The following is a 16,279-nucleotide window of genomic DNA, read 5'->3' as shown; positions in this document are numbered from 1 at the left end:
CGTACCAACCGCGGCACCGTCGATTCCATATTTTCCATCCGTCAACTACAGGAAAAAGTAAAAAAGCAGCAGTCTAAACTTTATGTTGCATTCATCGATCTAACAAAAGCCTTTGACTCTGTGGACAGAGATGCGCTTTGGGCAATTATGGAAAAGTTCGGAGTACCCAACAAATTTCTTACAGTGTGTAAAAGCCTCCATAACAACAAGTCAAGAGTGTCACATCATGGACCACTGAGCGACCCATTCCTAACTAATACAGGAGTTAGGCAGGGATGTGTCTTAGCGCTTCTCCTATTCAATATATTCATGGCAGCGCTCTCCATTATAGTGGACAGCAAACTGCAGGAGAGAGGATTGGGCATTAGATACAACACGTACAAAATTTATCACAGAACTTCAATACGCTGACGACTGCGCTCTAGTTGCAAACACGGTACAACAATTACAAGAAATTTTGAACACATATACCTGGGCATACGACCTTAAGCTAAACATCGACAAAACTAAAATCATGTGCACTCTCCCGGAAGATCACAACAATGCTATAAAAATCGGAGAAGAATTATTGGAATATGTGGCGGAATTCAATTACCTTAGCAGTTTGATTTCGGAAAAGGCCTATATTGAATCTGACTGAAATTCAGCACAGGATTAGTAGCGCCTCATTCTGAAAATTAAAAGACGGGGTTTTCTACAATTATGACTTGAGTACAAAAACAAAACTTGTAGTATACCGAGCAATTATAATCTCCACCATGTTATATGGGTGCGAAACCTGGGTGCCTTACCGCCGACACATGAACGCATTAAATAAGTTGTAACAGAGGCACCTTAGGCAACTTTTAAGAGTCCGGTGGTTCCATCATGTCTCAAACGTATTGGTCCTTGAAAAAGCTAACTGCGAGAGTATTGAAGTCATGGTCATAAAATCCCGCTTAAGATGGGCTGGCCACGTATGCAGAATGCAAGAAAACCGCATACCAAAATCTCTGCTTTACGGTGAGCTTCTAGACGGTAAGAGGAGGCCGGGTGGACAACTGAAAAGATACAAGGACATTTTCCACGAAAATTTAAAGGGAATTAGCATACAGAATGAGTGGGAAAAAGCAGCTCACAATAGAACTCAATGGAGAAGGGTTGTAAACTCAATTACAGCGGCAACCAAAGCAATGATATTTTTGAATGTCCGGAGTGCGGTAGGCAGATAACATCACGATCGGGCTTTTCAGTACGAAAGCTCATGAAGAAAAGCATGACCATTTTCTTATGTGTGTCAGAGGTACTCGTCAGCAGTAACGGCTGGCAGCAATGGCAATAACATGTATGTATGTTTGGTAAAATTACCGAACGGGTGCAGTCTAAGGGAATGGTAATTTGGTTGGACAGTCAGAACACAGAAGTCGTGGTTGCGACAAAGATGATGTCGCCGATGATGTGGGGAGCGTCGCATTTTCTTCGGCTTGTTCCTCTCTGCCTCGTGTTGTTGCTGTTGCGTACGGGCTTTTGGCTCGTTGGTTCCTATATCGCCCACCTGAACTCTTGACTCTGCAACTCCGATTTTTAGCCGCAACTTCTTCCCTCATTCCACTAATGCATGTGATTTTTTTGGTTAAATAAAATTTGGGATAGCATTGGAGCTGCTGGGTGGCACGCTATTACCCCAGGTGTGGGTGAATATTGCCCCAGCAGTGGCTTCTGTTTTGAGGATAAGGGTATGCCTGGTAGTGGCGGTCACGTTTAGAACCTGGTTAGTATAGGACGCGTGGTTCTCGTTGATTTGATAGTAATTGGTCTGGCGACCTGATTCACATTCCAAGTATTGTGGTCATTTAAGTCGGTTTGGTAGGACTGACTGTGCCCATGGGGATAATTCGTTGGAACGACATTCGTAGCGTGGTTGTACACAACCATTATGCTTCCCGCACTACTACCCAGTGTGAAATTGTGAATAGTATTACTTAAGTGTGACAGACATGACTGAGGCGAAACCTGGCACACTTGCATAGTCGGTAATTATTGAGTTGCATGTCCGAACGGTGACGAGGAGTTTTGCTTATATGGACTCCCCGTTGTCGGAAGGTCAGACGAAACCATACATCGTCATCTTTACCATTTTAATGCCTGGTAGTGGTAGTCTACGTTTAGAACCTGATTAAGATAGGACGCGTGGTTTTGTTGGTTGATGGTTATTGGTCTGAGCGACCTGATTCGCATTCAAGTATTGCGGTCGCTTTAAAGTCGGTTTGGTAGCACTGACTGACGCACGGGGATAATTTCGTTGGAACGACATTCCGTAGCGTGGTTGTACACAACCATTACGCTTCCACACTACTACCCAGTGTGAAATTGTGGAGCCAATATTCTTAAGTGGCCGGCACATGATGAGAAGCGAAACCTGGCACACTGGTCGGTAATTATTGGAGTTGCATGTGTCGAACGGTGACGAGGTTTTCCTTATATGGACTCCCCGTTGTCCGGAAGGTTAGACGGAAACCGTATACATCGGTCATCCTTTTTCAAGACAGATTTGTCGGTACATTGTTTTAAACTTGTTCTCGGAGGGACGATATGCTGTGTGATAGCAGGTCGGTGACCGAGAGAATTTTTAGGGTTGAGTGTAAGCATTTCTCAAGCTCGATCCTAGTTACAAATAATTTATTTACATCAATCGTCATTATTACAATAGATTAAAATGGCCCAATTGCTTATAAGCATCAATAATGAATAATTGACAATAACAAATAAAATATACTTAAATTAAAATATGCATATATAGGGTAAAAGATACATCCTAATTAATGAACAATATACATATATAGGGTGAGGTACATATATTCCTGCACTACTTCCCGGTGAAATTATGAATAAGTATTCTTAAGTGTGACACGTACGGTGAGGGCGAAATCTGGCACACTTGCATGGTCGTGATTCTTGAGGTTGTATATCGAACGGTGACCAGGAGTTTTGCTGACTATGGAGACTCCCCGTTGTCGGAAAGAGATCAGACCCAGGCCGTATACATCGGTCATTTTTCCAAGACAATTTGTCCAGGTACATTTGTTTTTTAAACTTGTTCTCGGAGGGACGATATGCTGTGTGATAATATGCTTGGGTGACCGAGAGGATGTTTAGGGTTAATTAAGCATTTCTGAAGCTCGTTCTAGTTACAAATAATTTATTTATCAATCGTCATTATTACAATAGATTAAAATGCTTAATTGCTTATAACATCAATAATGAATATTTGACAATAACATATAAATATACTTAAATTAAAATATGCATACGATACATCTAATTAATGAACAATATACATATATAGGGTGAGATACATATATTCCTGCACTACTTCCCGGTGTGAAATTATGAATAGTATTACTTAAGTGTGACACGTACGAGGCGAAATCTGGCACATTTGCATAGTCGGTGATTCTTGAGTTGTATGTCCGAACGGTGACGAGGAGTTTTGCTGACTATATGGAGACTCCCCGTTGTCGGAAGGTCAGACGAGCCGCATACCTCGGTCATATTTTCCAAGACAGGTACATCTGTTTTTAAACTTATTCCCGGAAGATATAATAAGCATATGTTGCTTGTCGGCGTCAGCATATTTGACGGGGGTGAAAACTTTTTTCGGTGGTATAGAAGTCGAGGCTACTATCGAGGCTTCTTGTTGCGGTTGTGGCAAAGAAGCGGAAGTGGACTGTTGAGACACAGAAGTCGATGGTTGCGACAAAGATTATGTCGCTGATGATGCGGAAGGACGTCGCATTTTCTTCGGCTTGTTCCTCTCTGCCTCGCGTTGCTGCTGTTGCGTACGGGTTCTTAAACCATACCTGAACTCTCGACTCCGCAACTCCGATTTTAGCGGCAACTTCTTCCCTCATAAAAATATCGGGTACCTGGTCTTTTCGAACAAAATTTCCAAAACTTGTAGTTGTTCCTTGCTATAGGCGGTCCGCTCCCGCCTCTATTTTCTTGTCGCAACGGCTGGCGGATATGCTGACACTGTTGGAAATTCCGAACAGGTGCAGTCTGAGGAGCCCAATTGGTTGGACAGTTTGAGACACAAGTCGATGGTTGCGACAAAGATGATGTCGCTGATGATGCGGAATGGCGTCGCATTTTCTTCGGCTTGTTCCTCTCTGCCTCGTGTTGTTGCTGTTGCGTACGGGCTTTGGCTCGTTGGTTCCTATATCATACCTGAACTCTTGACTCTGCAACTCCGATTTTAGCCGCAACTTCTTCCCTCATTCCACTAATGCTGCATGTGATTTTGGTTATCAAATTTGGGATAGCATTGGAGCTGCTGGGTGGCACGCTGTACCCCGGGTGTGGGTGAATATTGCCCCAGCAGTGGCATCTGTTTTGAGGATAAGGGTATGCCTGGTAGTGATGGCAGTCTACGTTTAGAACCTGGTTAGTATAGGACGCGTGGTTCTCGTTGATTTGATAGTAATTGGTCTGGCGACCTGATTCACATTCCAAGTATTGTGGTCATTTAAGTCGGTTTGGTAGGACTGACTGTGCCCATGGGGATAATTCGTTGGAACGACATTCGTATGAAGTTTGTGCCCAACCATTATGCTTCCCGCACTACTACCCAGTGTGAAATTGTAAATAGTATTACTTAAGTGTGACAGACATGACTGAGGCGAAACCTGGCACACTTGCATAGTCGGTAATATTGAGTTGCATGTCCGAACGGTGACGAGGAGTTTTGCTTATATGGACTCCCCGTTGTCGGAAGGTCAGACGAGCCGTATACATCGGTCATCTTTACCATTTAATGCCTGGTAGTGATGGTAGTCTACGTTTAGAACCTGATTAAGATAGGACGCGTGGTTTTTGTTGATTTGATAGTTATTGGTCTGAGCGACCTGATTCGCATTCCAAGTATTGTGGTCTTTTAAGTCGGTTTGGTAGGACTGACTGTGCCCATGGGGATAATTCGTTGGAACGACATTCGTAGCGTGGTTGTACACAACCATTATGCTTCCCGCACTACTACCCAGTGTGAAATTGTAAATAGTATTACTTAAGTGTGACAGACATGACTGGAGGCCAAAACACAGCTGCCATAGTCAGCAATATTGCATGTCCGAACGGTGACGAGGAGTTTTGCTTATGGACTCCCCGTTGTCCTTAGGAGATGGGGCAGAGAAAGCAATATACATCGGTCATCTTTACCATTTAATGCCTGGTATTGATGGTAGTCTACGTTTGGGAGCCTGATTAAAAGATAGGACGTGGTTTTGTTGATTTGATAGTTATTGGTCTGAGAGCACGACCTGATTCGCATTCAAATATTTTGTGATTGAAAAATTGGAGGACATTTGGGACCCGGCTGTGCCCATGGGGATAATTCGTTGGAACACATTCATGCGGTTGTACACACAACCATTACGCTTCCCACACTACTACCAGTGTGAAATTGTGAAGACGTAGTATTACTTAAGTGTGACACACATGACTGAAGCGAAACCTGGCTTTGCCCACATGGTCGTCAGTATTAGTTACTGTCGAACGGTGACAGGGGTTTGCTGCCATAGCCGGATCCCCAGTTGTCCGGAAGGTGGAACAGGCTCCAGGGACCAAGTTGGTAACTTAGGAATTAAAATATATGCATATATAGGGTAAGATACATCTAATTAATGAACAATATACATATATAGGGTGAGGTACATATATTCCTGCACTACTTCCCGGTGTGAAATTATGAATAGTATTACTTAAGTGTGACACGTACGATTGAGGCGAAATCTGGCACACTTGCATAGTCGGTGATTCTTGAGTTGTATATCCGAACGGTGACGAGGAGTTTTGCTGACTATATGGAGACTCCCCGTTGTCGGAAAGTCAGACGAGCCGTATACATCGGTCATTTTTTCCAAGACAGATTGTCCAGGTACATTTGTTTTTAAACTTGTTCTCGGAGGGGACGATATGCTGTGTGATAATAACAGATTGACCGAGAGGATGTTTTAGGGTTAATTAAGCATTTGAAGCTCGTTCTAGTTACAAATATTTTATTTACATCAATCGTCAGTATTACAATAGATTAAAATGCTTGTGCTTATAACATCAATAATGAATAATAACAATAAATATACTTAAATTAAAATATGCATATATAGGGTAAAAGATACATCTAATTAATGAACAATATACATATATGGGTGAGGGCTATATTCCTGCACTACTTCCCGGTGTGAAATTATGAATAGTATTACTTAAATTGTGACACGTACGATTGAGGCGAAATCTGGCACACTTATGATCATTCTTGAGTTGTACCGCTCCGAACGGTGACGGCGGAGTTTTTGCTGTTATGGAGACTCCCCGTTGTCAGGAAGTCAGACGAGCCGGCCCAGCCATCGATCATTTTTCCAAGACAGATTGTCCAGGTACATTTGTTTTTTAAACTTGCTTACTTGTTCTCGGAGGACGATATGCTGTGTGATAATAACAGGTCGGTGACCGAGAGAGGATGTTTTTAGGGTTAATTAAAGCATTTCCTTGAGCTCAGGATTCTAGTTACAAATAATTTGACTCAATCGTCATTATTACAATAGATTAAAATGCTTAATTGCTTATAACATCAATAATGAATAATTGACAATAACAAATAAATATACTTAGAATTAAAATAATAATACATATATAGGGTAAAATCATCTATTGTGAACTTAATAATATACATATAGGGTGAGGTACATATATTCCTGCACTACTTCCCGATTGTGAAATTATGAATAGTATTACTTAAATTGTGACACGTACGAGGCGAAATCTGGCACATTTGCATAGTCGGTGATTCTTGAGTTGTATCGGCCGAACGGTGACGAGGGTTTGCTAGCTACTATGGAGACTCCCCCGTTGTCGGGAAGGTCAGACAGGCACGCACCGGTCATATTTTCCAAGACAGGTACATCTGTTTTAAACTTGTCCCGGAAGATATAATAAGCATATGTTGCTTGTCGGCGTCAGCATATTTGACAGGGGTGAAAACTTTTTTCGGTGGTATAGAAATTAAGAGGCTACTATCAGGGCTTCTTGTTGCGGTGTGGCTTAAAAGCGGAAGTGGGCTGTTGAGACACAGAAATCGATAGTTTGCGACAAAGATTATGTCGCTGATGATGCGAAGGACGTCGCATTTTCTTGCGGCTTTGTTCCTCTCTGCCTCGCGTTGCTGCTGTTGCGTGCGGGTTCTTAAACGCCCGCACGAACTCGACTCCGCAACTCCGTTTTGCCGCTTCTTCCCTCATAAAAATATCGGGTGCGCACAATTCTTTCGATCAAATTTCCAAAACTTTTAGTTGTTCCTTGCTATAGGCGGTCGCTCCGCCTCTATTTTCTTGTCGCAACGGCTGGCGGATATGCTTTGACACTGTTGAAAGTACGAACAGGTGCAGTCTGAGGGAATGAAGGCCAATTTGGTTGGACGGTTGAGACACAGAAGTCTAGGTGGTTTGCGAGCAAGGGAATGGTGTCGCTTCGGTGATGCTGGCGGAATGGCGTCGCATTTTCTTCGGCTTATTCCTCTCTGCCTCGTGTTCCTGCTGTTGCGTACAGGCTTTAGCTCGTCGGTTCTTAAACCATACCTGAACTCTCGACTCCGCAACTCTGATTTTAGCGGCAACTTCTTCCCTCATAAAAATATCGGGGTACCTGTTCTTTTCGAACAAAATTTCCAAAAGTTTTAGTTGTTCCTTGCTATAGGTGGTCCGGTTCCGCCTCTGTTTTCTTGTCGCAACGGCTGGCGGATATGCTGACACTGTTGGTAAATTGCCGAACGGGTGCAGTCTGAGGGAATGGTAATTTGGTTGAACGGTTGAGACACTTTGGCTTTGGCTCGTCGGTTCATAAACCATACCTGAATTTTCGACTCCGCAACTCCGATTTTAACGGCAACTTTTCCTCTCATAAAAATATCGGGGTACCTGGTCTTTTCGAACAAAATTTCCAAAACTTGTAGTCGTTAATTATTGTGGTTCTTTAAGTCGGTTTGGTAGGACTGACTGTGCGCATAGGGATAATTCGTTGGAACAACATTCGCTCCTCTCTGCCTCGTGTTGCTGCTGTTGCGTACAGGCTTTGGCTCGTCGGTTCTTAAACCAAACCTGAACTCTCGACTCCGCAACTCCGATTTTAGCGGCAACTTCTTCCCTCATTCAACTAATGCTGCATGTAATTTTGGTTATCAAAGCTGGGATAGCATTGGAGCTGCTGGGTGGCACGCTGTATCCCGGGTGTGGGTGAATATTGCCCCAGTGGCTTCCGTTTTGAAGATAAGGGTATGCGTGGTAGTGATGGTAGTCTACGTTTAGAACCTGATTAGGATAGGACGCGTGGTTCTGTTTGATTTGATAGTAATTGAAGCTACCTGATTCGCATATCAAATATTGTGGTTATTTAAGTCTGTTGACCTCGGTCATCTTTTCCAAGACAGATTATCCAGGTACATCTGTTTTTAACTTGTTCCCGGAGGGGACGATATGCTGCTTGTCGGCGTCAGCATATTTGGCGAAGGTGAAAGTTTTTTCGGTAGTATAGCAGTCGAGGCTACTAACGAGGCTTCTTGTTGCGGTTGTGGCAAAAAAGCGGAAGTGGACGGTTGAGACACAGAAGTCGATGGTTGCGACAAAGATGATGTCGCTGATGATGCGGAAGGGCGTCGCATTTTCTTCGGCTTGATCCTCTCTGCCTCGCGTTGCTGCTGTTGCGTACGGGCTTTGGCTCGTCGGTTCTTAAACTATACCTGAACTCTCGACTCCGCAACTCCAATTTTAGCGGCAACTTCTTCCTTCATAAATATATCGGGGTACCTGGTCTTTTCGAACAAAATTTCCAAAACTTGTAGTTGTTCGTTGCTATAGATGGTCCGCTCCCGCCTGTTTCCTTGTGGCAACGGCTGGCGGATATGCTGACACTGTTGATAAATTGACGAACGGGTGCAGTCAGAGGGAATGGTAATTTGGTTGGACGGTTGAAAAACAGAAGTCGATGGTTACGATATAGATGATGTCAGATATATCTGTTTTTAAACTTGTTCCCGGAGGGGACGATATGCTGCTTGTCGGCGTCAGCATATTTGAAGGGAGTGATAGTTTTCGGTAGTATAGCAGTCGAGGCCACTATCGAGGCTTCTTGTTGCGGTTGTGGCAAAAAAGCGGAAGTGGACGGTTGAGACAAAAAGTCGCGTTGCGACAAAGATGATGTCGCTGATCATGCGGAAGGGCGTCGCATTTTCTTCAGCTTCTTCCTCTCTGTCTCGTGTTGCTGCTGTTGTGTACGGGCTTTGGCTCTTCGGTTCCTAAACCATACCTGAACTCTCGACTCCGCAACACCGATTTTAGCGGCAACTTCTTCCCTCATAAATATATCGGGGTACCTGGTCTTTTCGAACAAAATTTCCAAAACTTGTAGTTGTTCCTTGCTATAGGTGGTCCGCTCCCGCCTCTGTTTTCTTGTCGCAACGGCTGGCGGATATGCTGACACTGTTGGTAAATTGCCGAACGGGTGCAATCTGAAGGAATGGTAATTTGGTTGGACGGTTGAGATACAGAAGTCGATGGTTGCGACAAAGATTATGTCGCTGATGATGCGGAAGAGCGTAGCATTTTTTCGGCTTGTTCCTCTCTGCCTCGTGTTGCTGCTGTTGCGCACAGGCTTTAGCTCGACGGTTCTTAAACCATACCTGAACTCTCGACTCCGCAACTGTGATTTTAGCGGCAACTTTTTCCCTCATAAATATATCGGGGTACATGGTCTTTTCGAACAACATTTCCAAAAACTTAGCAGTTGTTCCTTTATAGGCGGTCGCTCCGCCTCTATTTTTCTTGTCGCAACGGCTGGCGGACCAATAGCGACACTGTTGGAAAAATTGCCAAGGAAGCAGGTGCAGTCTGAGGAATGGTAATTTGGTTGGACAGTTTGAGACACACAGAAGTCGATGAAGTTTGCGACAAGATGATGTCGCTGATGATGATGCGGAATGGCGTCGCATTTTCTTCGACTTCCTCTCTGCCTCGTGTTCCTGCTGTTGCGTACAGGCTTTTGACTCGTCGGTTCTTAAACCATACCTGAATACTCGACTCCGCAACTCTGATTTAGCGAGCAACTTCTTCCCTCATAAAAATAATATCCGGGGTACCTGTTCTTTTCGACCAAAATTTCCAAAAGTTTTAGTTGTTCCTTGCTATAGGTGGTCCGGTTCCGCCTCTGTTTTTTTGTCGCAACGGCTGGCGGATATGCTGACACTGTTGGTAAATTGCCGAACGGATGCAGTCTGAGGGAATGGTAATTTGGTTGAATGGTTGAGACACTTTGGCTTTGGCTCGTCGGTTCTTAAACCATACCTGAATTCTCGACTCCGCAACTCCGATTTTAACGGCAACTTCTCCTCTCATAAAAATATCGGGGTATCTGGTCTTTCGAACAAAATTTCCAAAACTTGTAGTTGTTCCTTGCTATAGGCGGTCCGCTCCCGCCTCTGTTTTCTTGTCGCAACGGCTGGCGGATATGCTGACACTGTTGGTAAATTCCTGAACGGATGCAGTCTGAGGGAATGGTAATTTGGTTGAACGGTTGAGACACTTTGGCTTTGGCTCTTCGGTTCTTAAACCATACCTGAATTCTCGACTCCGCAACTCCGATTTTAGCGGCAACTTCTTCCCTCATAAAAATATCGGGTACCTGGTCTTTTCGAACAAAATTTCCAAAACTTGTAGTTGTTCCTTGCTATAGGCGGTCCGCTCCCGCCTCTATTTTCTTGTCGCAACGGCTGGCGGATATGCTGACACTGTTGGGAAATTGCCGAACGGGTAGAGTCTGAGGGAATGGTAATTTGGTTGGACGGTTGAGACACAGAAGTCGATGGTTGCGACAAAGATGATGTCGCTGATGATGCGGAAGGGCGTCGCATTTTCTTCGGCTTATTCCTCTCTGCCTCGTGTTGCTGCTGTTGCGTACAGGTTTTAGCTCGTCGGTTCTTAAACCATACCTGAACTCTCGACTCCGCAACTCTGATTTTAGCGGCAACTTCTTCCCTCATAAAAATATCGGGGTACCTGTTCTTTTCGAACAAAATTTCCAAAACTTTTAGTTATTCCTTGCTATAGGTGGTCCGGTTCCGCCTTTGTTTTCTTGTCGCAACGGCTGGCGGATATGCTGACACTGTTGGTAAATTGCCGAACGGGTGCAGTCTGAGAGAATGGCAATTTGGTTGAACGGATGAGACACTTTGGCTTTGGCTCGTCGGATCTTAAACCATACCTGAATTCTCGACTCCGCAACTCCGATTTTAACGGCAACTTCTCCTCTCATAAAAATATCGGGGTACCTGGTATTTTCGAACAAGATTTCCAAAACTTGTAGTCGTTAATTATTGTGGTTCTTTAAGTCGGTATGGTAGCTCATTGTTTGTTAGCGCAATTATTGTGGTTCATTAAGTCGGTTTGGTAGCGTCGGACTGTGCGCATAGGGATAATTCGTTGGAACGACATTCGCTCCTCTCTGCCTCGTGTTGCTGCTGTTGCGTACGGGCTTTGGCTCGTCGGTTCTTAAACCAAACCTGAACTCTCGACTCCGCAACTCCGATTTTAGCGGCAACTTCTTCCCTCATAAAAATATCGGGGTACCTGGTCTTTTCGAACAAAATTTCCAAAACTTGTAGTTGTTCCTTGCTATAGGTGGTCCAGTCCCGCCTCTGTTTTCTTGTCGCAACGGCTGGCGGATATGCTGACACTGTGGGTAAATTGCCGAACGGGTGCAGTCTGAGGGAATAGTAATTTGGTTGAACGTTTGAGACACTTTGGCTTTGGCTAGTCGGTTCTTAAACTATACCTGAACTCTCGACTCCGCAACTCCGATTTTAACGGCAACTTCTCCTCTCATAAAAATATCGGGGTACTTGGTCTTTTCGAACAAAATTTCCAAAACTTGTAGTCGTTAAGTATTGTGGTTCTTTAAGATGGTTTGGTAGGACTGACTGTGCGCATGGGGATCATTCTTTGGAACGCCATTCGCTCCTCTCTGCCTCGTGTTGCTGCTGTTGCGTACGGGCTTTAGCTCGTCGGTTCTTAAACCATACCTGAACTCTCGACTCCGCAACTCCGATTTTAGCGGCAACTTCTTCCCTCATAAAAATATCGGGTACCTGGTCTTTTCGAACAAAATTTCCAAAACTTGTAGTTGTTCCTTGCTATAGGCGGTCCGCTCCCGCCTCTGTTTTCTTGTCGCAACGGCTGGCGGATATGCTGACACTGTGGGTAAATTGCCGAACGGGTGCAGTCTGAGGGAATAGTAATTTGGTTGAACGGTTGAGACACTTTGGCTTTGGCTCGTCGGTTCTTAAACCATACCTGAACTCTCTACTCCGCAACTCCGATTTTAACGGCAACTTCTCCTGTCATAAAAATATCGAACAAAATTTCCAAAACTTGTAGTCGTTAAGTATTGTGGTTCTTTAAGACGGTTTAGTAGGACCGACTGTGCGCATAGGGATAATTCGTTGGAACGACATTCGCTCCTCTCTGCCTCGTGTTGCTGCTGTTGCGTACGGGCTTTGGCTCGTCGGTTCTTAAACCAAACCTGAACTCTCGACTTCGCAACTCCGATTTTAGCGGCAACTTCTTCCCTCATAAAAATATCGGGGTACCTGGTCTTTTCGAACAAAATTTCCAAAACTTGTAGTCGTTAAGTATTGTGGTTCTTTAAGTCGGTGTGGTAGGACTGACTGTGCGCATGGGTATCATTCTTTGGAACGACATTCGCTCCTCTCTGCCTCGTGTTGCTGCTGTTGCGTACGGGCTTTGGCTCGTCGGTTCTTAAACCATACCTGAACTCTCGACTCCGCAACTCCGATTTTAGGGGCAACTTCTTCCCTCATAAAAATATCGGGTACCTGGTCTTTTCGAACAAAATTTCCAAAACTTGTAGTTGATCCTTTCTATAGGCAGTCCGCTCCCGCCTCTATTTTCTTGTCGCAACGGCTGGCGGATATGCTGACACTGTTGGGAAATTGCCGAACGGGTGCAGTCTGAGGGAATGGTAATTTGGTTGGACGGTTGAGACACAGAAGTCGATGGTTGCGACAAAGATGATGTCGCTGATGATGCGGAAGGGCGTCGCATTTTCTTCGGCTTATTCCTCTCTGCCTCGTGTTGCTGCTGTTGCGTACGGGCTTTGGCTCGTCGGTTCTTAAACCATACCGGAACTCTCGACTCCGCAACTCCGATTTTAGCGGCAACTTCTTCCCTCATAAAAATATCGGGGTACCTGGTCTTTTCGAACAAAATTTCCAAAACTTGTAGTCGTTAAGTATTCTAGTAGTCTATAGTTGGTCCGCTCCCGCCTCTGTTTTCTTTGGGCAACGACTGGCGGATATGCTTAAACTGTTGGTAAATTGTCGAACGGGTGCAGTCTGAGGGAATGGTAATTTGGTTGGACGGTTGAGACACAAAAGAGATGATGTGGAAGGGCGTCGCATTTTCTTCGGTTTGTTCCTCACTGCCTCGTGTTTCTGCTGTTGCGTACGGGCTTTGGCTCGTCGTGTCGGTTCTTAAACCATACCTGACCTCTCGACTCTGCAATTCCGATTTTAGCGGCAAATTCTTCCCTCGTTCAACTAATGCTGCATGTGATTTTGGTTATCAAAGTTGGGATAGCATTGGAGCTGCTGTGTGGCACACTGTACCCCAGGTGTGGATGAATATTGCCCCAGTGGCTTCCGTTTTGAGGATAAGGGTATGCATGGTAGTGATGGTAGTCTAAGTTTAGAACCTGATTAGGATAGGACGCATGGTTCTGGTTAATTTTATTAGTAGTCTGAGCTACCTGATTCGCATACCATGTATTGTGGTTATTTAAGCCGGTTTGGTAGGACTGACTGTGCGCATGGTGATAGTTCGTTGGAACGACATTCGGAGCGTGGTTGTACACAACAATTCCCGGTGTGGTAGGCGAGGATCGCCTTACGCTTCCCGTACTACTGTCTTATGCTCCTAACCTAACCGCACTACTGTCTACTGCTATATGTGACCAATGTCTTATGCATCATGCGTCAAAGATGATTTGTTCTTAAACCATACCTGAACTCTCGACTCCGCAACTCCGATTTTAGCGGCACCTTCTTCGCTCATAAATATATCGGGGTACCTGGCCTTTTCGAACAAAATTTTCAAAACTTGTAGTTGTTTCTTGCTATAAGTGGTCCGCTCCCGCCACTGTTTTCTTTGTCGCAAGGGCTGGCGGATATGCTGACACTGCTGGTAAATTCCCGAACGGGTGCAGTCTGAGGGAATGGTAATTTGGCTTGACGGCGGTGAAAGTTTTTTCGATAGTATAGCAGTCGAGGCTACTATCGAGCCTTCTTGTTGCGGTTGTGGCAAAGAAGCGGAAGTGGACGGTTGAGACACAAAAGTCGATTGTTGCGACAAAGATGATGTCGCTGATGATGCGGAAGAGCGTCGCATTTTCTTCGGCTTGTTCCTCACTGCCTCATGGTGATAGTTCGTTGGAACGACATTCGGAGCGTGGTTGTACACAGCGATTCCCGGTGTGGTAGGCGGGGATCGCCTTACGCTTCCCGCACTACTGTCTTATGCTCCTAACCTAACCGCACTACTGTTTACTGCTATATGTAACCAATGTCTTATGCGTCAAAGATGTCGTCATGCGTCAAAGATGATGTGTTCTTAAACCATACCTGAACTCTCGACTCCGCAACTCCGATTTTAGCGGCACCTTCTTCGCTCATAAAAATATTGGGGTACCTGGTCTTTTCGAACAAAATTTCCAAAACTTGTACTTGTTTCTTGCTATAGATGGTCCGCTCCCGCCTCTGTTTTCTTGTCGCAACGGCTGGCGGATATGCTGACACTGTTGGTAAATTGCCGAATGGGTGCAGTCTGTGGGATTGGTAATTTGGTTGGACGGTTGAGACACAGAAGTCGACTCCGCACCTCCGATTTTAGCCGCAACTCCTTCCCTCATTCAACTAATGCTGCATGTGATTTTGGTTAACAAAGTTGGGATAGCATTGGAGCTGCTGGGTGGCACGCTGTACCCCGGGTGAGAGTGAATATTACCCCAGTGACTTCCGTTTTGAGGATTAGGGTATGCCTGGTATTGATGGTAGTCTACGTTTAGAACCTGATTAGGATAGGACGCGTGGTTCTTGTTGATTTGATAATTATTGGTCTGAGCTACCTGAATCACATTGTGGTTATTTAAGTCGGTTTGGTAGGACTGACTGTGAGCATGGGGATAGTTCGTTGGAACGACATTCGGAGCGTGGTTGTACGCAACAATTCCCGGTGTGGTAGGCGGGGATGGGCTTACGCTTACCGCACTACTTCCCAGAGTAAAATTGTGAATAGTATTGCTTAAGTGTGACACGCATGACTGAGGCGAAATCTGGGACACTTGCGTCGTCAGTTATTCTTGAGTTGCATGACCGAGCGGTGACGAGGAGTTTTACTGAATATATGGATTCCCCGTTGTCGGAGGGTCAGACGAGCCGTATACCTGGGTCATCTTTTCCAAAACAGATTGTCCAGGTACATCCGTTTTTAAACTTGCACCCGGAGGGGACGATATACTGCTTGTCGGCGTCAGCATATTTGATGGGGGTGAATGTTGGGGAAGTGGACGGTTGAGACACAGAAGTCGATGGTTGCGACAAAGATGATGTCGCTGATGATGCGGAAGGGCATCACATTTTCTTCGGCTTGTTCCTCTCTGCCTCGTGTTGCTGCTGTTGCATACCTGAACTCTCGACTCCGCAACTCCTTCAACTAAACAAACAAAAGAGAATACAAAACAAGTATAGAAATTACATTGTCAGTCTTATTGTTTAAAATAAACATTTATAAATGTTTACAATGTCAAGGAATATCAAAATAAAAATAAGATTCAAAAATATTTAGTAAGTTTATAGTAAATATAGTAATAGCAAACATTAGACCAGTATTTACAAGATAAACAAATTCTGAGAAAAAGAATATATTTTTCTGGAAATATCAATAATGAAAAATTTTTTCCTTTTGTAAAGACAACCCGGTGACATACTGTATACAAATTGACCAAGAATGTCTTTCCAAATATGTTTTTAAAAATAGCAGCAAACATAAGCAATACAATTTAGTTGACTTGTTTCAGAATTTACATAATAGGACGTATCAATAAGTAACTTCGGAAAATGTGTAAACGTAAATGCAAACCACATCGCTTAGGAAACCGCTATTTTATAGCTTTCATAGCGATGAGGTTA

At 44.4% G+C, this 16,279-nt stretch overlaps 2 protein-coding genes across 2 annotated transcripts; both read right to left on the bottom strand.

The window, feature by feature from the left end:
- Positions 1-7,466: 7,466 nt before the first annotated feature.
- LOC115885510 (homeobox protein otx5-like) lies at positions 7,467-7,877 on the bottom strand. Its single transcript, XM_030904458.1, has one exon. It carries the CDS (start codon positions 7,875-7,877, stop codon positions 7,467-7,469), a length of 411 nt encoding a protein of 136 aa, XP_030760318.1.
- A 3,575-nt stretch (positions 7,878-11,452) lies between these two features.
- On the bottom strand, positions 11,453-15,000 carry LOC115885509 (paired box protein Pax-6-like). Its single transcript, XM_030904457.1, has 4 exons — positions 14,816-15,000; positions 14,097-14,598; positions 12,940-13,289; positions 11,453-11,780 (listed from the first exon to the last, which is right to left on the bottom strand). Exons 1-4 carry the CDS (start codon positions 14,998-15,000, stop codon positions 11,453-11,455), a joined length of 1,365 nt encoding a protein of 454 aa, XP_030760317.1.
- Between the last annotated feature and the right edge of the window lie 1,279 nt (positions 15,001-16,279).

The sequence above is a fragment of the Sitophilus oryzae genome, unplaced genomic scaffold (assembly GCF_002938485.1).
Source record: "Sitophilus oryzae breed Bouriz unplaced genomic scaffold, Soryzae_2.0 scaffold_395_pilon_pilon, whole genome shotgun sequence".
Lineage (NCBI taxonomy): Eukaryota > Metazoa > Arthropoda > Insecta > Coleoptera > Curculionidae > Sitophilus > Sitophilus oryzae.
The sequence above is the reverse complement of the archived record's forward strand: the minus strand, read 5'-3'. Positions and strand labels throughout refer to the sequence as shown.